At 40.2% G+C, this 26,570-nt stretch overlaps 1 protein-coding gene across 5 annotated transcripts in view; it reads right to left on the bottom strand.

Moving 5' to 3' along the window:
- LDLRAD4 (low density lipoprotein receptor class A domain containing 4) overlaps nucleotides 1–26,570 on the bottom strand; it is a 298,222-nt gene that overhangs the window by 145,789 nt on the left and 125,863 nt on the right. For all 5 annotated transcript variants that reach the window (XM_064443065.1, XM_064443061.1, XM_064443063.1 and 2 more), the window contains one exon: nucleotides 11,179–11,319. In XM_064443065.1, coding sequence (XP_064299135.1) covers nucleotides 11,179–11,319 — 141 coding nt within the window. The remainder of the gene's footprint in view (nucleotides 1–11,178; nucleotides 11,320–26,570) is intronic.

The following is a 26,570-nucleotide window of genomic DNA, read 5'->3' as shown; positions in this document are numbered from 1 at the left end:
TGCATGTTTCTTCAACCATGTAAAAATTTCATCTTCTTTTATTATTTCTGCAAAGTAAACGAACATCATTATCTCCATTTTACAAATAAAGAAATTAAGGAAGAAAACCAATAAGTATTTCTTCAGGATTACACAAGTAGTCTGTGGCAGAGATGGCAAGCAAACCTGGAATTGTTGGTGAGAACATTCACTGATCACCAAATCTTCCATTCTTAATATCATTTCAGTCCTTCCTCTAGTTTTCTAACATCACTGGAATTTCCTCTCCCCATACATTACATAATAGGCTTGTCAAAAGGGGATATGGCTTGAAACCTGTGTTGTATAGCACAGCTGGAGGAGCACTACTAGCCCCAAATACTCCCGGCCAGTTGACTGATCATCTACATTGTAATAGCCTATCAAAAGTGACAGGTATTCACAGTGAGAGCTGCAGCTTATTACAAACAAAAGCCACATGCACCTTTCATCCTGGTAATCAAAACAAACAAGCCAGTACTTCTGTCAGAGAGGGGAAAAAAAGAGCAGGTTTGCAACGTAATGATTTCCGACATTGTCTAGCAAATCTTTGACTGGTACAAACAGCAATTTCTTCTGAAATATCTGAATCTCTGGAAAGAACTCACAATCATTTCCTAGTGAAACAGCTGAAAGGTTCTGCAAGATAGCAATACCATTCTTGGCATTAGCCGCAAAGCATTGAACATGAAGGAGGAGATTGAATATGCGGAATACTGTGAGGTGAGTGGCCAGCCAGAGGTACTGGACTGGAATACAGGCCACTGGGACGGTTCTCCAGGATACTACCGACTCTCCTCCGGAAAGCACAGGGAGATGGCCCTTGTACCAGGCCGTGGCTTTACAGTTTCTCAAAGCATATGATTTATCCTCATATCATATGAGCTAGGTTTTGAAACAGACAACAATAAAACTATCTGAAATTTAGTAAGAGATGAAGAGCATAAACTATCCAAGAACTGAGAAACCGATCCCCAAATTCACATACAGCAGAGTGCACCCACTCTCACAGAACCCTCTTTGAATAAAGACAACCCTAGCCCAGCCAGCCTTAGTCATACCCATTTGTTTATACACACTTACATTCGTTATCTTAGACCACAAAAAAGAACATTCTAAATCTTGGTAAAATATAAAAGAAAGATTGTTTTGGAGGACTGCGCTGCCAAGAACACAATAATATCACCATCAGCCCCCACACATTTGTTATTGCGTTCGGCACAAGTGCCGGATGAACATCTGCACTGTAAAAATTCAGCCCATTAGCTCCTTCAGCTTGTTAGCATATTTTAATACTGTGATCACAGCTTTCTATTTCTATCAAGGTGCTACTAGGTGCCAGACTCAGTAGTCACATAGTGCGTCATTATTATCTCTACACCCCCCAGGTCCTTAATCTGTCTTACTTTTATGAAGCTATTACACAGCAATACTGAAACAGAAGGAAAGAAGAGGAAGAAATCTGAGGAGAAGGGAAGAGGATGCTACCAGTGTAGCAATTCTTCTGGAAAGATAAGTAGAGCTGTGACCTTATCATGTATGGTTGGACTAACGCTGCATTACATACATCCCTCTCTAGCCTTAGTCTCTATTGTAACTTAAGAGAAAAATCATCTATCACATACAAAATGCAGTTAATTTAACAACTCACTTTCTCCTGATCTACTGTTTTCCTTTAACTCCTTACAGTGGCTCACTACAAATAGTTGGTCAACTGCCTCATTTATGGTCTAAATAAATTTTTTAATGCTAACTAGTCTGTATTCACTCCTTAAATTTGTGTAGACATACATGCGAATAAAACAAAAATGAGTGCAAGCCTGCTATAATATACACATATGTACTCCCACAGTATCTGATGTCGGTGTGCTACACGGTCACATGTGACAACTGTGTTTTCTACATGCAGTAGGCTTCGTGTGTGCATTTTTTTTTTAAATATCCAAGCGAAATTTAAGCCTACTTTCATCACAAGATTAACTTGGTTCACTATTAAAGCTGTCACAAGTCCACAAATCCTGACCAAAAGAACCCCACCACAAGCCAAAAAACCCCACACACCACTCAGAAAAAACGGTAGCCTTAGAGAAATTAAAAATATCTGTTCCTCACAAAATAAGTGAAAAGACCCAGGCAAATAGTCTTTCAGGTTCACATGAATTCAGCACTTTCAAGCATGTGTCCTACATTCAAAAAGCCTTAACATGAAAAGCATGTGCTGAATATAGAAGAAACCAACGTGCCCACACATCTATTGGTTAGCAAAGGGTTGATGGGTCGTCTTCTTTTTCTTACACTTACAAAATGAGATGTTTTCTCTTCACCTCAGTTCCTGCCCTTTCTAAATGCCGAATTCTCTCAGAAGGGCAGAAATCCGATGCTCTTCGCTCAGAGCAGTGCAGCATTCCTCCAAGGGACCAGGTTTACTGGGAAAAGCACAACTGTTTACCTAATTTGCTTATACTCCTTCACTTAGCATCTGCAACTGGCCAGTGCCAGATTCAATATTGGGCTAGCTAGGCCTTTAATCTGAGCCAGGACAGCTGTTCCTATGAACTCATTTAACTAGCTAACATTATTCCAATACAGGCCCATGTCTTAAGCCAAACCAGACTTTGTTATTGAAAAGACATGACACTGGCTGAAACAAAATGGAAGTTTCTCAGAGTTCATCAGAACCAGACCAGGTCTCCAACCCAATTCCTGTGTGGCTGCACAAGCATTAGCACAAGGACAAGTGAAGGAGCAACCACGAGGGGCAACACTGGCTTACGCCAGTTCCAAGCACTCGCAGAACTGTGGAGAAAATAGGGTTTCTCAGACTTTCCAGTCTGAGAAAAATAGCTGCACACTAATGGCCAACACAGCATGCTTTGGTTAAACACTACATGATATGGAAAAACATCATTTAACATACAATACAGACCACAGAGATCACTAAAAAGCAGGGATTTCTTTGAGCACCAGCCTGATACTACATGTTAAGCTACACAGAAACTTCAGACAGAAATTTTTCAGTGTGCATTCGTTTATACCAGAACATACAAGCAAACTCCTAAGTCACCTTCACCTCAGCTGTGACTTTAAAACAGAAGGAGAAGATGAGCCTGCTTAAGAAAAATTAAGGTGGTTCATTTCATCAGGGAGATGAAGAGTTTCTGGAGATAAAGGGTCAGATATGCATCTGCAGAACAAAATGCAATCAAACATCACAGTCTGCAGCATTACTAGAGAAGGAAGGTTGTCTAGTTTGACTCTATGCCCCTTTTTTGCAAGGGTTTTTATTTTAAATTATTTTTTATTTTAAAAAAAGCTGCCTCAAAAGCACATTCTCTGAAACACTTCAAACCACATGAAAATATAAGTAATCTTCATACTACCCAAGCACCTGAACAGCTTCTAATGCTGTACAGAAGAAATGGTTCGTGACTGCTCCTCTAGGCTTCTATTAGCCAAGTGCAAACACAGCACAAATGCAGCACTCCTAATGAGCATTTACCAGCTATAACCAATGTGAATGAATGACAGGGAGAGTGATGGCTTTAAAATTTACACCGGGGGATTTCAAAACCGCATCTAAAACTCACGGAGATTTAGCCAGGCAGCTCCTAGTGTGCTGTACAGTATGACCCTGCAAATGAAAATGTAGAGGACAGCAATGAACAATACTTATTAATGTGGACTGAAAATATAATAAAAGTTGCTCAGTTCCATTCTATATGATTTCTTATGTCGTGTTTTAGCACCTACTAGTTGTATGTGAAATAATGTCTGAAAATAACTGTCTCAGTTTATTCTCTTCCTCTCTCCAGGGAGAGAATTGTGCCTGTGGTATGATGATGTACTGCGGGTTTTGTACTTTAGTTTTTGGCCTGCATTTATGAAATATATTTGCTACCATGCACTTCTGGTGGAGAAAACAGTTTGGAAAACGGTGCCCTCAGAGTCTATGGGATGCCATTTCCCTGCCTCATACCGGTCCACAAGGAGCTCCTGCCTCTTGCAGAGCCAAGCATACCTGGTAAGATAGGAAGTCACATCGTAACTGATGCCAGGCATTACTGCTCTGAGATTTCCAGCCTGAACTTTTAGGCACTCTCTCAGATACATGAAAATCAGTCTTTGAATGAAGATTTTAATACATTGTACACTTAACAGTCTATTTTGCATCTGTAAAGAATCAGTAGCAGAAAAAGGAGACAGGAGAAAGCAAAAGCATTACCAGGCACAATTGTGCTAAAGTGTGATGCTTAGTACTAGATGAACTTTCCTAAAAGCTAACAAGAATTGAAGAAGGGGTGAATGAAAGGTGTATGAAGAACAGTTCTAACAAATGTTGCTTCTAGATCTTCATTAAAGGTGATACAACTGACTTACAAACTTCGTGAATGAATAATATAGTATTTCAGAGCTATTGAAATTCCCATGTTTTCATCTGCAGGGCACTGTGAGCTCTTATGCCTTTTCTCATTAACTGTAAAAATATGATTACTGTTCAGCTGGAAACTTTGTGAAATGGAAATTCTTTACCAGGAGCCAAATTCAGCCCTGTTTATAAGCACATGCAAATACCTGACGTTGTACTGGCATATTTCATGGTTGTTATTGGCCACATATGTGTGTGCCTGGCTTGTCCGAGTTGCTGATACTCTAAGGCTCCAGATGAAGAACGGGTAAACTCTAGCATTACTGAATTCCACTGCTGTGGCTTTATTAAAGAATTCATGGGACCAGCTTTCTACTTCCTTTATTAAACACCAGGAAATACAGTATTTTTAAAAACACTAACTATTATAGGAAAACACAAAATTCACCTTAATGTTTTGCCTTCTTTTTTCAAATTTTCAAGCTCATTTTAATTGCTTATGTTCCACGATGTGCTTCAAAAATATGCAAAGACAAAATGATTTCAGAACAAAGCACAGAACCTGCTTATAGCACTTTAAGAAACAAGACTGCACTATAGGCTGAAAACCAACTGGATTTTCTGAATAAAAATATCTATCTAGTATTTAGTTATATATACACAGAACTAAAATCCAGAACGCTATGGCTTATTCTGTAATACAGACCTCAGAAAACCTCTTGCTTTTTAAATAAGCCAGCATATGTATCAAATTAAGGTTTTGTTAGAACTCCACCAGTCAAAAAATATTTATCTCTCCGTCTACATCAGAAATTTTTATTTCCTTATTATTAATTGTGCTTAGTGACAGAGAAGGGACAAGTAACAGCATGAGAGATCACTAAATAGCGCAAGGTCTGCCCTAGGCTATGGGTCTCACCTGGTTAACACAGCTTCTCCTTTCCAAACCGTAGGCAACCTCATGCAACCTCAGCTTAATAGCCAGGGACATTGGGAGCCCCAGGAAGGGAGAGGAGACGAATCCTTCTGAACAAGTGGGCCAGACCAAGAAAAAGTAAGCAAGTAAATAAGAATTTTCAAGCATATACTGTGACTACACCACTCAATAAATACAGGTGACTGAGCAGTTTTATGCAGGTGCTTTACAGCCAGACAATGGCTCTCCCAATCCACCCCTCCGGAGATCTACACTCCCAGCTAAATCACCCCGTGGTCCCTGGGGCAGATGCAGCTGAAATCAATAGCGTAACACCACCCCTCTCCTTTCCCCCCTGAAGCCCTGTGATAGCCAAGTTTCAGCTCGGCTCTATATTGACCGGCTCCCAGCACCCGCGGGGCCTCCGCTGGCTCCCGGCGGGGCAGGATGGGCCCGGATGGCTATCTTGATTAGGGGGGAGCACGTCCTGACTTTCCCCAGTCACTTAAGCCGGCGTCTCATTGCTTGTCCTTAGAGACCACAGCTCCACTCAGGCAGAGAGCGTCTAGACAGTATTCATGATCCATCTGTCTGGCACAGCCAGGCTGATGACAAACTCTATTAGACCCGAAACAATTTTTTTTTTTCCGCTCTTCCCTCCTCCCATCTCCCTTTTCCTCGGAGAAGCAGTAATCTGACACTGAAAATTACTATCATTGTTGCAATGCTCAGAATAGCAGTGCCAGACTTTCATTAACATCAACGCTAGACTGCTAAATATTTAAAGAAATGGATAAATTTCACCTGAAGTGGGACAGCCCGGCACACATGAAAGCGGAAGCACAATCAAAATGTAAATCTAAGCGGTTGTTTTTATCTGCGCAAATTCCGTATCGCAGTCAGAGGGGGATGCCAAAGGTCCCTTTAAACAAAATATTTTCCTTTGATTGAGCTTTTTGTTTTTAAAACAGAATCATTCTCCAACCCCCTGCAGATCCCTACAAGGCTCAGAGCTGACAGAAGTAGGTGGGGGTGGTGAAAGAGAGAGCTATATATTTGATTTGTTTGGGTTTTTTTACCTTGCAGAGGAAAATGAACTCCTACAGCAAACTCTTCCATGCCAAAACAGCCATGACACATCACCTCCATCAATGTTGACAACTTGAAATTCGATGTAGACATAATTTTCACATGACAAGAAGGATTTGTTCTCCCTTATTTTACTCTTCTGCAAATTCTCATGCTTGTCAATATTTGTGTTTCATATGCCCACAAACATACACAGATCACAGCAGAGATAACTACCTGTACTGGTCTCCACCAACCAATTAAAGAACTAAAATCTCCACCATTGCAACCCTTCTCAAACAGACATGACTTGGATACTGTGGTCTGCAAACAGACAACAGACTACGCTTCCCATTTCAAAATCTAATTTTCTTTTAGCAGGACAAGGCAGGCTGCTCATTTGTTGCAAAACAAAGGGAAATGCTTGAACAAATGAACTGTGCCCTGCTAGAAGCAGGCACATTGTTTCAATTCCTCGGAGTCCAAATTTTGCAGGTCACGTGGAGTGGCAAGCTGCCGCCAAGACCAAGTCTGCAATGTTTAAAATCCTACTTTTCATCTCATTTTTCCTATCATGGCTTTGTGCCATTAAATACACCCTCGACCTCCAAGTAGTGTTAAAAGAACAGTCATCTCCATTATCTCAATCAATAAGTCTTCATAGCTGATGAAAATATAGACAGCAAGTGTACCTACCAAAAGTTGACGCAGGCTACTTTGCACGAGGTTACCTGTGGGGTAACGTGCAGTAAGCCCCAAGTGTCCTCGCCGAGGAGGGGGAGGTACACTTCAACCTGATTCACCAAACCTGAGTTAAAAATCCCAACGTAAACCAAGCAAACTGTTACCTCAACACGTTCAACTTAAATGCCTTAGCTTATATTTTGACCAACGTGCTGGACTGCAGCTTGTGTTGCCTAAAATCAGACTCAAACACACCTTGGAGATGGTGCAGATTTTTCCCGGCTGCCTTCCTGTGTCTGAGATATACAGACTAAACTGTCCATGTAGCAGCATAAGAAAACCCTACCTACAAGTCAGCAGATGAAAATTAATAAAGCCAAAGGGCTGCAGGAATACACGTTTTGTTTAACTTTGCACACGTGAGACATCTTATTGAGTTCAGTAGCAAAGTTTAAAAGACTGAATTAACGGCCTTCACTCTGGAGCCAGAGAAGAGGGGCAAGGAGAAAGGAACACCAGGTTTAGGGCATTTAAACTCCTCTAACACAATGAGATAGCCTCTGCTATAATCATGAGATCCAGGGAGCAGGTCACCCACGAAAAATATCTTTCTATACCACTGCTCATGCAAATTAACTAAACTAAACACTAAGCTCCAACGAGACATTCTGGATTTGGCTGCTGGCAAGAACACAAACAAGAAATGCTTCACTAGCCAGGGCTAGTGAAATATACGCTACCGCTAACATGGCGCATACTGCTTAAATAAACTGAAGCAGAACTTCCATATGAAAATTTATTTATTTAGACAGCATTTGGAGGCGGTCTATCTATTACTGTGAAATGAGGTGAATATTGTTTCCACCACAGGGAGATACAGTATGAGAAAGGGATTTTTTGAAGAAACAGCGGAGGGGAAGGCGTACCAAAGGAGTGCCAATGTGCTCTAGGTAAAGACAAGAGCAGTCCCAGGGAGAAACACGCCACCCTGTTCGGATATAGACCAGCACACACTTACACGTGGCTCCTTTCAACAGTTTCCTCCCTGCTCAAGAACTGTGCACAAGCAAGAAGATGCAAGGACAGAGCTGATACATAACACTGACCAGAAAGAAATTCCTGCTTTAGAATTCCTCAAGTGATTTTTTTTTTTTTAAACACTCATGTCCTTCTTATAGAGCTGCATTACCTTCTTGTCACTAATTGGAGGCCAGTGAATATATGCGTTGGAAGGTAGCCTTGTCAGCTGGGACATTTCAAGCGCATATACTCTGGTGTACTCTGGTAGGGATCCCCATTAAGATCATTGAGCAAAAGCATGCACAAGTTCCCTAATTCAACATGTCATCCCTCTAAGGCCTGGGGACTGCTATTCAACAACTACTCTAGAAACATTTTTCCAAGGCTAGAATAACCCAATACAACCATTCAGAATAATGCTCTTTCCTATTACCAATTGGCACTGATTTCTACCACGTAACAGCCTGTCTAACAGCCAGAACATGAAAAATATTACTAATCTGCATTTGTTTTAAATACTGCTTATGGTTCTATTATTTTTCTGTCTGGCTTCAATCTTTTTCCTCTTTGTTTCACCATTAGGACCCTGTTTCACTGGGTTTTGGTTTCTTATTTAAAACAGAAGTCCATTTATTTACCAGCACTTGTAGCACAGTCCCTATTGCAATGAAAAAGTACAGTCACTATCAATATCCCCGAACACAACAAACAATGAACCACTCTCTCTGGCACAAGGTAACCAAAAAGCTCAAGACCTCCGACTGCTCCTAGCAATAAATGAAACATTTCCTCTACAAACTCCTCATTTGCAATGTTGTTACAAAACCAACACATATAGTTCTTGAAGGACTTAAGACTTTACCTAATTATTCCTCTTCACTCAGCACTAGGGAAGTCTGAAGTAGCAGGACTGTTGGACACCATATTTTAAAAGGAGTCAGAGAAAATGATCAAATATAACAGATTTAAGGAAACATAATTCATGAGAAGGAACTTGGTGTGTGTTTGTTTTTTTTAAATCCTCCAAGAGAGTAACTGACAGATGGGTGGTAACAGTCATGTCTATAAAAGGCTGATGTGAAAAGGAAGCAAACAATTTTTCTCCATGTCCATTGAAAAGTGAGAGAAATGCTGCCACTTTGACCTGCGCAACCTTCCAGAGACAGGATGATGAAACATGCCAACTAAAGTTCCTGTGCAAGCAGCCGGAAACCTGCTGCTGAAGGTTTTTTGCAGACACATTTTGTCATGCTTGGTCCGGATAAACTTCACGCCGCTGGAGGCAAGGATGATGACCTGTCAGCTCACCAGCGCCACTCCCTTCCAGACATGCCTGGCTTCATGTTCTTGACCTACTACAACACCTGAAGGGAAGGATGTGGCTTAGGGGGAGACCAGGATGTTTGCAGATCCTGGACAAAGCAAGTCACAATTTCTACAGTCCAAAGGCGCTTTGAGGAAAAGGCCAGCACGCAGTGCCAACACGCTGCTGTGATTACTGCACGATTGCCACAGGGACAGAGGGGTACTGAAAAACCACCACTACCCCAGCTATCAGGCCTCAATCTGAAGGAGGCCTTTCGGAGTTCCACCTAGGATCTCCACCTAGGAACACACAGGGTGCCACCGTCACACTGTGACTGTGCAGGGCCATCACCTGCGATGACCAGCTGCTGCTTGTCAGCAAAGTCCTTACCTCCATCTGCTACCCCAGAGGTTTCCATGGCTCCTTTTGGGCAAATGGTTGTGCTGGCCTGGTTTAAGAGGGGAGCTGTACAGTATTCCAGTCAAAAAAATTCCTCTACTTGAACTTTAAAGACATGCTTGCAAGTTTTTCATGCACAAATAGCAAGGCATAACTTTTTTACAACTCAAAAGCCCAAGTTAGCCTAAGTTTGTGGGCAAACACATGTGACATTTTGACCTGGACCCATCACCAAAGCCTACGGCTAACTCTGCAGCTTTGGAAAGAGTTCCACTCCAAATTAAAAAAAATAAATAAATAAAATTAGATCACATAAGAGCCTATGTAGGCCATTATTATTTCAAAACCTCTGAAATCACTGCAGAGATACTGAAGTACCGCAAAGTACAAGATGTAAAAACATTTACAGTACAACGTTTAGAAACACGTTCATTTGGAGGTTAGAGGGCAGAGGAGGAAAGGTGTGTATCCAACACTTGACTTCATCTTCTGCTATGAATCCACTCCAGTTATTATATCCTGCTTAACGGCATGTACGTGCATTACAAAAATCACAGATACACACTGCTTATAATTCTATTATTAATAACAACATAGATATTCTTAAGCCATAGTCACAACCAGAGGTGAAACAGGTTGCTGAGGGATGTCTATATTGGCAGAACCAAACCATTTGGAAAACGGTAAGTAACATAACACCACTGCTATTGTACTTGTAGACCAGAAGCATTATTGGAAAATTTCTTCCCCATCCAGAAAGCTGAACTGTGGTGTAAAAATAAATTATTGCAGAACATACAAAAACAAAATCAAAGTCAGATTTCAGAGTACATCATTGAGGTCAAAGCTCTAAGAGAGCAATCCTGGTGATAAGCTCTGGCACTCAGTGTGAGATATTTAAGCATCAAAGAATAGCAATTAAAGCTATTTTAAATATATACCTACAAAAGTTCAGTGACCTACCGAATGATGCTGATCTCAGCACTAATAAAATATAATTGATTAACAGGAATGATAACTGGAAAGATTACAGCTTTCTTAATAGTCTCAATAGCACAGACACAGACAAAGCATAAAATACTTTTTAGAGCCTTGGAAAACAAATAATTTAATCATTTATATATTATGCTTTCTTTCTTAGAAGCCACATATGATCCATATGATTAAAACCTCAACGTCTGCAGCATAAATTACCTAATCACAACTTTCCAGGTTTAGAAACCTAGAGAAAGCATGTTACAAATCACTGCTGGTTCAGAGAAAAACAGTATTTACTTCCTCCATCACATCCCCCCCAGATATCTTACTATAGACCAAGTTTCTGAACAGACCAATTTCTGAGGTAAACAGACATATTCGACATACACACATACACGATGCACACAAAGAGCCAGTACTTACAGCTAAAGATGCCTGGAGGTGGATGCTCTGTTACAAGCAGACAGTTCTCTTCATCACTGTTATCCCCACAGTCATTTTGTTGGTTACAAATCAGTGAACCAAGATACAAGCATTTACCACTGGCGCAGGTGAATTTGCACTCTGAAAGGCAAAAAAGAAACCAAAACAAAAACTTGTGAGGAAATTGGTGCTTACCTTCTTCACTGCTACAATGACTGACATTATAGGCAATATTTTTCAAGTAGATGCTACTATGGTGGACAGGTCTTTGGCACTTTATCCCCCAAATAAATAATATAGTATTTTATCTGTCACACATTCTAGATCAGCAAAATCAATCCACAAGTAAACCAGATCTGCCATTTGGGGAAATTCAACATCTTAAAAAACAGACAATATTTTTTTGGACTTCACATTGATTACAATTCAGTTTGGACAAAGTCCATGTTCTCACACGTTTGTGTGGCACCTTGCGTATTTGCGGCAAGACACCACTGTGAATAAAAACAGTAATAGTCCCACATTAAAAAAAGTCTTGCACAATGTAAAACAGCATCAGCTGTAAGGTAACAGTATAGTTTGTAACCAGGAACAATCCTGTCCAGACACAGGCAATTATTCCTTAACTACCTTCCCAAAGCCAATTTGCCAGTCTCTCAACTAATTACAATCAAGCATTCAGTGTCTGCACATTGAACTCCCACATGCCAGTTTGCTTTAGAAAGTCAGTAAACTTCTAAAACCTCTATAAAGTGTCTGAACACTATATGCAGGCATGCTGTATTTTTTACATTTTGTTCATTACAAAGAAATGAACAGTTTCCCCTAAATATGGTTCAGTCATGAGAACAATGCCTATGAGACCAACTATTTAAACAAAAACTTTGTTATCTCAAGTTCCTTCTTAATTCTCTACCTTTCTCTGCAAAAGGATGCAGGCTGGCAAACTAATCCTGTGTAAGATATCTCACTAGACTGATCTCTAGCTCTTCCAAAAAAGAAGTCAAGGAAAAACTCCTTACCTCGTCTCCCACCCAAATTTCACACTGGCAGGAGAGCTATGCAGTCACCCCTTCAGACATGGATGATATTACCTCCACCCTTGGCCTTTTGTAAAGATTTTGGTAAAGATTCAATAAGTGCTAGCTAGTGGTAGCTTTTAATGGGAATTATAGTCCAGTGCCTTGTCATCTTGCATGTTTTTTCTTTAATTTTCAGAGCCGAGTCAGACAGGGCTTCAGCCTGACTGACTTGTCTTCTGTCTGAAGCTGCAATACCTCAGTATTCAAATACAGCATTAGGTACTAAGGATGTCTACTACAGCTGATAATTAAAATTCCATTGCCCTTCTACTAAACTCATCATTTAAATGTCAATTCCAGAAACAAAGCTTTATAGTAAGTATTTGACATGTAATTAAGAAATGTTCACAAAAATATACATGCAATTATAAAAAGCTTTCTCACTAGGCTTGTTCCAAAGTTAAATACACTACACATACAGAACAGAGGACGTTATATCTAGACAAATTATAATTTAATGATTACACTTCCAGCATGCTGACAAATTCTGGGGATTCTCATTCACAAGCAAAGACAAAGTAGATGGAATTAAGACCAAGAAACACTCACAAGTAGTTTATTAAAGTAGTGCCATTCCCTGAACCCTGAGCTTCCCTAAGGCTGCAGTTTGGGTTGGCTGATTCTGCTTAAGAGAGACAACCTCTGGTCCTTCCCAGCAAAGAGATGGCATTTATTCATCTTCAACAATGTCAACAAGAGATTTTCCTTTAATCTTACAGCACACAGACTTACTCTGAATTGAGAAGGCTGGACCTATAATTGTAAAAAGCCCCTAAAACAGTTACTGATGCATGATACTTACCCACATGTATCTGACGTGTAACATAAGCACGATAATAGTGAAGGAGGGGAAAAATAAACTGGGAAAGCAAACAAAGTAATTTTTCTTATCAAATTTGCTTTGTAGGTAGAAGCGATTTGTGGATTTCACTCTGAGCACTTTTCATGAAGAATATTAATGGCATACACATACCAGCAAGAATCTGCTGCTGCAAAAATGCATGCATCAACATGTGCGACATATAAAATCCTACTTAGGAATACAAATAAAAGCCATAAAATAGTATGCAAGAAAAACAAGCATTTCCTATGGGGGAAAAAAAATTCTATGCTTCTATTCCACTTGGCCAAACTGCACTTAAAAATCAGTGAATATTTGCCAAAATAAGGTCCTCAAGATTTAAATTTTTTCAGTCCAACCCTATAGTACTTGAACTACTCAAATCATACAATAAAATACTGTACAGACAAAATATTTTCCCCTGTTCCTTTGTTAGCCTGTCCTTCTCTGCGACAACAAAGAACTGAAGCATCATTTAAGAGCTTAATTTTTCTGTTTTGAGTATAGAGTATAAAAAAATTCATAACCAGAGTAAGCCTTTGAAACCTAAAGAACTAAGAAGGTCATTAACAGTTACTTTTGGAATGGAGACTTAAAAGATCAGCCTCAATATTAGCAATCTGATAATTACAACAGTTTAGGCTTCATTTCTGCAACTTTGTGAAATAAGAAACTGGAACAAAAAAAAAGAACAAAGCTGCCTTGGAAGATTAGAGAAGTTGGCTTAAAAGGGTTCAAACTTTCCAGGTATCTTAAATGAGGACTATAACACAGGGTGAAATTAGAGTGGTAAAGGACATACTGCTTCTATTTGAAAGACAAATATCAAACACCATACTGCTTAAAGTTAGAACTTCCGGCATGTTACTTTGGCCACAGTATTAATTTTTTCCCACGTCTTTGTCTTGCGTCCTAATGTGAAGCTTTCCATGCTTCCCCCAATCTCTGATAGAAAATGCTCAAGCAAGATGTCAACTCAAAAGCAATTAAAGCTAAGAACTTTGGGTTTCTATTTGCCACCAGATTATAGAGTCTTCAGACAAAAGACCAAATGAAGCATTAAATTTTTTGTAGCTCTATTAAAGTCTAAAGTTCTGGTTTTTAACTAACATTACCATAAGAGGGCTAACCAGACAAAAGAATTTGTGCTTTAAGATTGGGGTTTTTTTGTCCTAGATAATGGACGACATTGAAATTTGAATTAAAAAAACAGACTCAATCAACTATTCTTGTAAAATTTTATGGCTACTTCCTCCTTTCCTCAGACACATGAACACTGCCATTGGCAAGGCAAATTAAAAGTCATCAGGCCTCTCATCCCCTGTTGATGTGCCCACGTTGACTGAGAGGTTCACAACATCACAGGAATTCTGTGTTGATTTTAAAATGGCCCACGTTGCCAAAATCATCTTGCCTTGTGATCTCCCACCAAGTCTATTTGCCAAGAAAGCAGTCAGGCCTGGCTGGGATGGAGTTAACTTTCTTCATAACCACCCCTATGGTGCTGTCTTTTGGATTTGTGACCAAAATAGTGTTGATAATGCACCAGTGTTTTGGCTATTGCTGAGCAGTGCCTGCAGAACACTGAGGCTTTCTTTCTTTTTTTTTTTCTCACTCTGCTACTCACAGGGAGTAGGCAGGAGGTGGGCAAGAGGCTGGGAGGAGACACTCCCAGGATATCCAACCACAACTGACCAAAGGGATCCCCCATGCCATATAGCATCATGCCCAGTAATAAACAAACAGGGATTTGTCTTCCCATTGCTCGGAGACTGGCTGGGCATCTACTTGTGGGAGGTGGTGAGCAACTGCATTTGCATGACTTTTTTCCCCCTCTTTCCTTCACTTATTAAACTGTCTTTCTGCTGTTACTCTTCCTATTCTCTCCCCTTCCTGCAGGGCAGGAGGGAGCAGTAAGCGAGAGGCTGTGCGGGTGCTTAGCTTCTCGCCGGATCAACCCGCAATACATGCATGTGCAAAAGTAACTTCTAAATCTAACAAAATTTAATATCCAATGGAGGACACAAAAGTGCAAAACTTAGACTGCATAATTATGTTCTGTTGAAGTCTGAAGGAAATACTCAAAGGAAAAATGTATTGTAGGAATGGGACAAACTAATTAAACATATTTTTCAATGAAAATACAGATACTTCTGAAAACAGAACATACCTAATGTCAGGTATTTTGCAACATGTAAAGAAAAACCCAGTACCTTAAAGAAGTTTGCATAGTAAATGCATTTTACTAAAACCCGAACAGAACCCTTCCTTGTAAAGCAAGGTGGATCACAGTCAGGTTGATGGAGATAGTAGAAAGCAAATATTAGAGTATCATCAAATTGAAAGTTAGTAAATAAAGCTGCAGAGGTCTGTACCAAAATACTAGGAGTGACCTCAAAACACTCCAACAGGGAAATCCAGAGCAGTCCAGACCAGACCAATGTGCCTAATGACACACCAGAGAGCCCTCTTCAGTACAGTCTTGTACTGTCTAGACAAGAAGAGGGGGAAAAGCTCCTGTTCTGAAAACAAGCCAGCATGATCTTTCTTTCATGAAAAATGTTTCAAAGCTAGGCAGCTTTCCTCTTCATTTTCAAGTGGCAATTAGTGGATCATCAGTAGGCTGGTCAGCAAGGCTCTGACTAGAGCTAAACCTGAAGCAAGATGACAGCTACTGGAGGTTGAAAAAAACAGCCTTTCTTTAATTATATCTTACTATGTTCATAATTATGTCTGCAGTATAATTTTAAAATTTATCTTGCCAATATACTGATTCTTCAATATAAAGTTTTAATGAACATACTTCCAGGTAGAACTAGACTACCTTGAAAAAAAGGAATACTAAGAATACTATTACGAATGTTTCCTATTTTTAAAAACTGTATGCAAGTAGTATAAATAAGTATATTTCTCACATTTTCAAGGTAGATGCAGGTGTATGTATAAACTCTCTACAAATACCCATTAATATATGACTGCATTTCAAAGCATTACTTGAATGTTATGTTTCAGCCGCAACAGCAAAGGATGTATTTGCCTCATGATACGAAGAACTCCTCTGATCAGTTTTTTTATTGTGAAATGCAAGATCTGCTTCATTGGGCAGGCTTATTTTACACTTTCTGTGCCTACCCAACAAGATAATTTTATCCTTGCATTCAGCTTAATTCTTTTAGACTTAATTTACACTTGACTTCATCCATATGAACAGCATTCCCTTGTTTTGCCATCCCATTTACTGTATGGCACTTTTAATTATAGCTAAGTGCTGTTTGTTTTTGTAATATCAGTCTAACCACGGGCCAAGAAAAAAAAAAAGGGACAAAGTGTCATATTGAAAAAATATAGGGGTTTAGGCCACTGTTCCAATGCATGTCACAGCTATTTATTTAACGGGCCTGAGATGATTATCTCACCCAGGGGCAGAATTCTATGCCATCCATTCGAATAAAACCAAAAAACTATATACAATAGCCAGTGATCTCAAATTGTTGTGGCTAAACTGTAGTAACAGTTCAAACACACAAAATTAAATCCTAAGTGATGTCTGGGACTTAATCGGAGTGTAAAGAGCGTCTCCCAAAATGCAGCAAACTGGCAGCAGCCCTGGCAGTACAGCCAGCAGAGGGTGATCAAATACCCTGCTGGCATCATGTAAGTAGGAGGTGAAAATCTCTTTGCCTCCGGGTGGATCTAGATCTCTAGAATAAAGGCCTAATTTCTAATTTCTTACATAAAGGCTCCATTTTTAGTATGTCACCATACTTCTTCATACTCCAGTTCATATTGTAGCATGTAACAGCCTGAAAGAAAATATCTTTAACGGGCATCATCATCTGTTATAAGGGTAATAAGAGGCAGAAGGAGCAAATTGGGGAGGGTAGGATGAAGCACACTTTGCTAGAGATTAAAAGAAATAGAACCCACAAATACCAGAGTCAGCATGATAAACCCCTGTTCAACCCCTGATAAGCATCTGTCTGTGTATTATTTTTCATATTGTAGATTGTAGCTTTATAATGGGAAGTAAATCATAAATAGGAGGCAGTGTATACAAGGAACATGTTTATTTGGGAAAAAGCTTGGTTAATAAGGAAGATGGCAGGCTGCCATGCAACCTAATAAACCTCCATTGGTGCAGGGAAGGGAGGGATAAATAGGACTTTACAAAACAAAAAAACACTTCATAAAAAGAATGCCAACCAGAATACCAGCAAAAATGAAAGCAGATCAGCTTATGCAGAGTAAGAAGCAGAGCTGTAAGCCTCAGTCAAAGGCCTGTCCTTGCTGCCCATAGCCTCGCACAGGACAGGGTAGTGTGTTCCCAGAGCCATGCAACATGGAGACCAAGAGACCTTCTCTGCCCAGGGGAGATTACAGCCTTAAAACCAGACTGATTGAAAGAAGATTGTGACTGGTTCAAAACCAGACTCATTAGCTGAGCTGCCACCCTCTTGCAGTCCCCCCATGCTCACTTGCTTATCCAGCAATTATCTTTTCATCTTCTCCTAAAGCAAAGCCTGAAGCTATGCTCTTTAACTAGTTACTATTTCTGCCACTAGCTAAAGGAAGCAAGCACAATATTCTTAGACACAGGTAGAGAAATCTGCTGTTCAGTTCATCAATTCTGGGCATCAGGACACTTCACTATGCTTATCTTAATTAAAAGCCTGAATGAAATTACATTATTCGCCGTGGGGACAACAGAAAGACTTCCCTGATTTTGAGATTTTTCAACAGTGTTCATTTTCATCTGTAATCTTTCTTCCCCATATATACCTGTCTCCAGTGCAAAAAGAAACAGGCCTCTTCCTGAAGTCCATCGGGGCATTACAAGAAGAGTTTTCATTAACATTGGAAATTTTTTCACATTTACACTGAATTCAAGAGCCTGGCTGTCACTCAGCCACCGTCCTGCCCAGGCAGCGAGGCTCCGCAGCCTCACAGAGGGGACCAGCAGCTCCCTTGAGCAGGCCTGTTTGAGAACGAAGAGCTGACAGCTCCCACCACAGCACTCATCTCAAATGGACAAGCCTCTCCAAGGTGACTTCGAAGACCATCAGGCTCGTGCACATTGCCAGTTTTGCCACCACAGGGAAAGGAAAATAAAGGAAAGCTTCTTTTATTGCCACCTTCACAGGCAATCTTTTCTGTTTTATCATTTATTTTTCTATAAGACAGCAAGGCAGTATCAGACTACAGGTATGTATTTTCTGCCCTTCTACACGCTTGCTTTTACAGACCTGGCAATGATCTGCCTGTTTATGCCCACACAGCACTGAAATGCCAGAGCTTCTCAATAAAAATCTCGAAAATTGCGTCCCCTGATCCACACTCCTGTAAAGCCTCCTTTACATCCCCACCAAAGCAGCCTGACACCTTCTTCAGCCACAAAGCTTCTGCAGGAACATCCCCCCAACACCACATGCCCTGCACTCCCCTGCTCGGGGACTTCTGTCAGCGCCAACAACTCAGCCGAGCCACAGTCTTGACTTTGACCCATGAGGTGGCTTGGGTCAGAGCCTGCAGAAAGAAGGACACAGAACACCACGGCAGACACATGCAGCTACCAAGGTGGCAGGCAAGGAACACCTTCACTCCAGCTCCTGAGAAGGAACGACCTACAAGGGATGGGTTTCCACAAGCCATGAGAAGGCCTCATGTTTCTTCCAGTTCCATGCAGTGGTAAAGCGGGGTCCACTATGGCATGCCAGGCCCACCAGTGGGCTCACATCTCGGCCCATCAGCCCACCCCAGGGAGACACCTGATGCCCAGGACTGGGGATGCCCCAGTGCCCCCCGGCTGCCCAGTTCCTGGCTACGGCAGTGGGCTGCCAGGCCCTGCCATGACAGACCCCAGGGGAGCCCCCATAGCCCCTGACATTTCTATATGAACTAGCAGAGTTTTCCTAATCAAGTATGGGGAAGGCGCGTTGGTTACTCAGCTAATGATGCTCTCATTTTCAGTTGTGAAATTACATGAGGAGACGATTAAAAATACATGAAATATGTATCTTATAATTTTTGTCAAGCACAATGTCATTACCATGGGCGAGTGCAGATGAGAAGTAAAGGGTATGTGCAAATGAGATTTTAACGTCTAGTTCTCCTTAATCATAATTCAAAGAATTCCTGAATTATGGTAAATATTTTAAAATTATCTTAGTTGGTTTTCATCTTATGAAATCTTTAATAATCACAAGCAGCGTCACTTATGTTTGTAGAGTGCTGCATACATAGAGGAATATAAAATTTTAAAATCATATACTGTAGCAGCTTCTTGTTGTTTCTCTGAAATATTGTTCGCATAGCAAATAGCTCAAGACTAGACCATTTTATCAGGTAACATCACAATCTTCGAATCCAGAAAAATACACACTAAACCACGTCACTTCACAGATGCATTGCTAAGTTTTGATTACTGTCCTAAAAATGGGCCCAGATGAGGACACAACTGTTACTTCAACATCTGAGGACTGTCTGGGTGTTGGGGGAAATGGGATGGTAGGTGGGAAAAAGTGCTGTCTTTATGTTATCTGTTACTACATTAGGTCAGGTTACTAAAGACTGCGACCCCTATCAGGCAGGAACTGTTTTCAGTTAGTTTTCCTAGGAGGTACTGAAATACAGAATAAATACCATTCTCACCTGCAATCGTGCAACATTACTGAATCAAGTAGGCATCTGAGAATACGCACAACAACTTGACTTTCAATACAAGTAATGTACAATGCAGGCAAGAGTTTACCATGTTGCAGGTGGCTGTTTAGAAGATGTCAACCTAATACTGATGACAGTACTTTTTTATACATCTTCCTATGCATACTGTGCAGAATAGGTAAAAGAAATAGATGTATGTACTATGTGTCAAGATGCAGGACAGTTACAGAGCTTCCACTGTAACCCGAATTCCAGATTTTAATGGACAAGAGAGGTCTCCTTTCATTTCTCAATGGCATTTGAATTGTGCAATGCACACTAATGTGAGTAGTGACAGTTTTTTATCATCTGTAACATGTTCTCCAATCCACATCTTCAGAGATTTGCATATTCCTTTAGTAAATACCTTGTCACTTTTAGTTTTTGTACTGTAAAAGCAATCTCTCCTTAAGTCCAATTATCTAAAAAGGAATGCATGTCACTTTTCCTTGGTGTTCACTTAACAAAATTTATAAGCAAAATAGTACATAGAGTACAGCTGGACAGATTGCTCTTAATGGCTTGCATCGTACAGCATAGACCATGTTTTTTACAAACTAGTACTGTCTTGTATCAATTGGTATTTAATTGTTCAGTCCTTACTCAGCTCTATCTAAAAAATGAGTCACACATGTTATTCACTTTACTACCTTTCCCAGAAGGCTGGGGGTTTATGGCTGAACCTTTTAAAAATTAAACAAAATAACATTTTTCCTACTAGAAAAGTCACCTTTTCTACCCCTTGTCTTCTCCTCCAGCCAATTTCCATGAACACTGCCTCCCAAATCTGTACTGCGTTGCAAATGTATACAGACTCCCACCTATATGCATTTCCATAGAGCAGAGCTGGTAGTCATTCAGCTTGCCTAACATTTTCCCCTGTAAATGTCTTGAAGAATCCCTCCCATGTTTGCTGCATGCAGCAGTCTGTGATGCTGAGCGGGAAGAACACCCTCAGGCTACAGAAGTGCCTTTTCTTTGTCCCACAAAATTCTCTTCTACTTTTATGGAAATAAAAACTGTTCAAAAAATGCAGTTATCTTTCCATTGTCTGCATGAGGAGAATCTCTGGCAACACTCCAAAATAACTAAAAGCCGCAGACAGTGTGAGGCTGCAGCAATACCACTGCTGGAGCAACAGCCCAAACCATACTGGGACAGCGGGGGCAGAGGCAGATGAACAGTGGTGGGGAAAGGAAGTGAGCTCTGCTCCCCCACACTTTCACACAAGATTTCCATTTCACTTCCAGGTATCTGTGCTGCCAAGTTACCACTACCACCAGATGCCCCTCTTTTGTCCACGAGTGCTCCCAGTGTTCAGTGCACAGGACAGATGGACAAGAGGGAAGAAATGTGAATGCACAGCAAAGAGCAAAGTCAGTATTTTATGGTTTGAGTGTGCCTCGTGTAGCAACATAAGCAGCATAGTTTCAGTAAAGGTTCTTTCACACTACAATTCTGCAATTTTATTTAAGCATCAGCAATGTATTTGATCATATAGCACCTGTTTAACCAAGATTATTTCATAATTTCCCTGGCCAAAGTGCTTACAAAGTAGACAATGCAGAAAGTACTGATTGAGGCATCCCAAAGAAGTCTCTACTGTATAAATCTTTGTTGTTGAAAGTGTATAATTTAAAAAGTAACAGTGCATTCAGGACAGTACATTTCTGATTGTGAACATGAACATACAGTTAACACGACACTGGATGGCGCCTAGTCTTTCCACACACCATGCAGTATCTTGGGAAACATCATGGCACAGAAAACCAAAGCAAACAACTTTCCTTCCCCAAACCACTTTCAACTTTGCATATACGCTGGGTGTTTAACTGAAAAAGTATCTAATATAAAGGCACATGGCTGACATCATACAAAACTTGTATATGAACAGAGCCTCTATTTCACAAGCTCAGGCCATGACTACGCTGCACGTGAGAACCGACGTAAACAAGCTGGAGTGCTACATCCCATAACCAAACGCTTTGGGTAGGCACTGCTGCCCAACGTGGGGGCACAGCCTTCCTCCGCCATCAGCTGCGGTTCCCAACCACGTGCGGCCACTTCTCTCAAAGGAGACAGAGGAACTAAAAACGTTTTCAGCTGGTCTGTTTGAATGAGGCAGTCCCCTTGACCCAAGGACCTCCGGCTGACTAAGCAGCAGGGTGGCGAGGAGGGAAGAGACTGGAGCAGGGTGCCGAGGGAGAAAAGAGTATGCCAGGGTGCCCAGGCGTGATGGTAAGGGCTTGTCTTCACAGCTGACATCTGCACATCTGTCTTGGGTGGAGCCACACAGCCTGGCACCCTGCTGGCACAGCTGCCTCTGAGAAGTTAACCATCCTTGCATAACCATCTTCCTAAACACAGTTTTGCAAAAGGAGCACAGTCTAGTTGACGCTGGAGGCCTGGTGCCCACTGCACCAGCACAGCTGAAGAATGCCCACCTGCCACACGTGTACACGTGTGACCTGGGCTCAGGGGATCACCAAACCATCAAGCTGACCTTACTGACAAAACATGCACCGTGTCTGAGAGGCAAGCAGCATTTGATCTTGAAACCACACCCCAAAATCCTGACATATTACCTCAAGCCTACAGCTCTTCTGGACATCATTTCGGTCTGTGGTTTATCTTAATATGCTGGACTGGAAACTACATGGATGACAGGCAGATCAGCCATGCCAGCCTCGAGACAGCAACATCTGTCAGAAAGGGTAGGCAGCTGATGGCATTAACCATGTCAGCCATCTGTCTGCCACTGTATATCTGTCAGAAGCCCTGCAGAATTTTTTGGGTGGGGACAAGAAATGGGCTAGGACAAAGCTGCGGTTACAGCTCAAGTTATCAGCATATCGATGACAAGTTAAAGCATGTTAAAAATTATACAAGTGATGTGCTGAACATAGAGAACCACCCAAAACCATACCAGCCATGAAAGAGAATAAACAGCCAGAGCATCATAAACTCAAGAGCAGCTAATTGTGTTTTAACTGTGGGCGAGGTAGCTTGTCATATTGTACCAGCTCATTATTACTAATCTGTTTAGAGACGGTGACAATTTTCTGTGTTTTTGTAAACCAACATAATTAAACTGAGGTCAGTTTTACAGTGCTGGTCTCTCCTCAGAAGACTTCAAATAGGGAGCTCACAGGAAAGCAAAAAAGCCACCTAATATAGCACACTGCTAATTTTCAAGCAAAAACAAGGGAACAAAATATTTGTTAGAACTTCCTTGTGTTCCATCACATCCCTCTAACTTAGGGTCCTTCAGCTTAAAAAGTTACATTGAGACACTAAGAAAAACCATCTAAACAGATTCATTTTCCTTGTCATTAGGAAATATTTAAAACATTTTATGTTTTAAATGAATGTTATACTAACGTACAAAAATATACTTCTCCAGTGAGGTGATCATTCCAAAATCCAGGCTGCAGATTAAAAACATTTTATGATTTGCAGGCACTGTGTTCAGATACATTACTATGAAAGAACGCTCACAGATCCTCAAGAAAGAAAAAGGAAGTTCAACAGCTACCAACATAAGGTAAAGAGCAATCTTGCACACAAATATTTGGGGATCAAATTCAAAGGTGAGTGAAGCTCTACAGTAGTATAACATAGGGCTCCCTGATTTCTTCTTAGCCCAATTAGGCTCTCAGCTATTTACTGATACCTAATGCAGACTACAATTAAATGAACACTGTGAACATGTTAGTACATTTTAATAAGTTTGTGCATTAGACCTGTTGTTTGTAAGGTCTGAGCCAAGATGCAGCTTCCAGTGTGCAAACACCACCTGTTCTTTGCAATGTTAAAAAGAAAGTGTCCACCTGAAGTACTTCAGCAACAGCTTGCACAAAGCCTTTGTACTTTGTGTTACATTGGATCAGGAATAAACCAGCTAGAGAAGTTGTAATTAATAGCAATGGGGAAATAATATTGAAATATGTCATTTTATACTTCATTCAGTAACTCTGTATTTGATTTGCAGCAAATTATTTAAAGTGCTTTACTACCTAAGAGACAGAAGATAGAAGCAACGATGGCAGGACCATATACGCCGATAAAAGGTCATTCGAAATGGTAGGAAGCCCCTTTCATAACAGATCAGGGTTATACAAAACATAAGAAAAATTTCCTTAAAAGACCTAAGTGTAAGGGGTTTTGAGGAGGTTACTGACTTTAAAAGAACCCACACCCTCTGGTACTTACTGGTACACAGTATGCAGTCATAAGAGGCTTCAAAATGGAATTAACCAATTAAAAGAGCATGTTCATTTAAATATAAACAGATATGTATGTATAACAGTAAGAACATGCAGTCTTCAGAATATACTGTAGTTGCTAAATGGTTGCTTAAATGGTAGCACGTTTGAGAGAGAAGAATACAGTTTTGGTTTAAACACATTTTCTATATTTCCAAACACTCGGTTTTATTCTTGTCGAAGCTCAAGATATGGAACAAAAAAATATTTTATTCTACAAGCACACATTAAGAATACCATTAATAAAAGAAAAATCACATTGTCTTGAAAGTAAAACACCAACCTTCACATGACATGATACAGCAAAGTATCTGCTTACCCTTCTTGAAAGGCAAAGCTGTGGCAGAGCTGCTATTGTCACACTAGATGGATGCAGTTTTGCTCTGTTCCTCAACATCATTTCTCAGGACACTAAATCATCACTTTTTTACTTCTGTAGTGATTTCTAGGGAATACAGCTGTAGGATGCTGTTCTTTGCAACACTTAAATTACTACGCTAGGGCAAATATTTAAAAATGCCGGGTATTAGAGAGACATGCACAAAGGAATAACTGAAGAAAAGAATTAAGTCTATTTTTTAATTTCCAAACAGCAGATTAGGGTCCTTCAGAGAATCATCATCCTGCAGCTTTTTTAGAAGTGTAATTACATCAGACAAAACTTGGTTAAAAAATAATTTCTATTTGAGGACATCAAAGATGGGAGGAAATCACATACTTAGACTGTCTACGAAACCAGCGTTAAAATTATAAGCATCAAAGAAATGGACAATGGTTAGGGCAGGCTAGGCGCCTCTCTAATAATACACTGATGTTCAGTGGGTCTGTCTCATTTACGACATTTTGGCTAATCACACATATTTTAATGATAACTCTGCTTCCTGAATTCAAATCCTAAACATGTACTTTAAATATCTTGCTCACTGTCTTCTTGGACACTAAAGGTGATCTATACAGGCTAAGATTGTGGAGAGATACTATGTATAGATACAGATATAGGAAGATACAAAAAGAACATTTAAAAAAGAGAGGAATGTTTTGCTCCTTATTTTTTATAACAGTTTCATTCTTTCTCTCTTATCCCGTGAAGAGGAAAAGTAAAGAAATATTACAAGTACCTACATGGTGAAAACTAAGCAACTGAGATGAGAGAGGACTACTCCTTAAATCACTTTAAAACTCTCTAGATCAGATCTTCAACTTCAATGGGGCTTCACATTTATTTCACTTAAAGCTTATTTATATCAAATGCCTAGCAATCAGCAGCCTACATCTTGCCTTTTGCATAAAGATTTCAGCGTCTTCCAAATTTTTTTCCCTCTCAAGGCATATAACAGCAAAACAAGGAAAGCATAACCTGATTAATAAAAGAATCATACTAGTGTTCTCTTCTTTTACAATAATTTATTTCTTTACAACATATAGGCAAATAAAATAAAAAACCAAAAAATTCAGTCTTTCCATATTCTTTCCTCACAAAGCTCACCTTTGATCCATACAGAGACATATACTGTCACAGGAATATATCTAACAGCAAATTCAATGCACAGGCATTGTAGACCAAGGTTTGAAGCAAAGTCTGGCCTAAGATGTGGAGGTATTGACCCTGAGATTCCTTCACAAAGCACTCAGCCTGTGAATTATTTCACACTCCTTAAATACAAGGACAATGTAGAGTCCAAAATCTCAGCGGAGAACCATTACAAAAGTATTGGCTTATTTTATATGGAAATTCTGGGTCAATAAGAAATACTTTTTTAAAATTTATTTATTTTAAACAAAGTATCATCTGTTTTTGGATCCATATATCAACAATATATTATACAACGCTGTGCACTAGGCAATGCAGGGCAAAAAAACACATTCCAAGCACACATGCAATACTCCTGCCAGACCGCGCTATGATTTTCCAGCTTCCATTTTAACACAGACATTTTGTCTGCATACAAAACCAGCAGGCCAAACAAGAGGACTGGCCTCAATTTTCATGTAGCGTTTAGAAGAAAAGAGATTTCCTGGCTATACTGGTTGCTGTAAGAGGGAGCAGCCTGCAGTACTGCACTACTACACTTGCAAAGTATGACTTAGTCTTGTAAAGTACAGATGCTCCCCCCAATGAGGAGCAGCATAAGGGAACGCATAAGGTTATGTACCAAAAGATCCAAGGGAAAAAACTATTATGCTGTCTTAAGTAATAATTCTAGACATTTTTCTTCCTGAAAAGCCACAGAGATTTTCTAAGATCTTGAAACAAAAAGATTACAATTATTTTCTTAGCTGCAGTTCTCCCCCAGTCTATATGATGCTGGGCAAGCTATTTGGCTTTTCTCAGCATATCTAGAGCTGGGATAACAACAACAACAACAATAATAATAATGCTATCACTGCCACTGTGAAATGATCCAAGTATGTAAAGCTTGTGATTACTGTAAGAAGGAAGGTACTAGCAAACTGAGTAACGTTGTGTGTCTCAGTGTTGAGGAGAACCTCTACTGATAAATTATT

This window comes from Phalacrocorax carbo, chromosome 2, assembly GCF_963921805.1.
Source record: "Phalacrocorax carbo chromosome 2, bPhaCar2.1, whole genome shotgun sequence".
Classification (NCBI taxonomy): domain Eukaryota; kingdom Metazoa; phylum Chordata; class Aves; order Suliformes; family Phalacrocoracidae; genus Phalacrocorax; species Phalacrocorax carbo.
The sequence above is the reverse complement of the archived record's forward strand: the minus strand, read 5'-3'. Positions and strand labels throughout refer to the sequence as shown.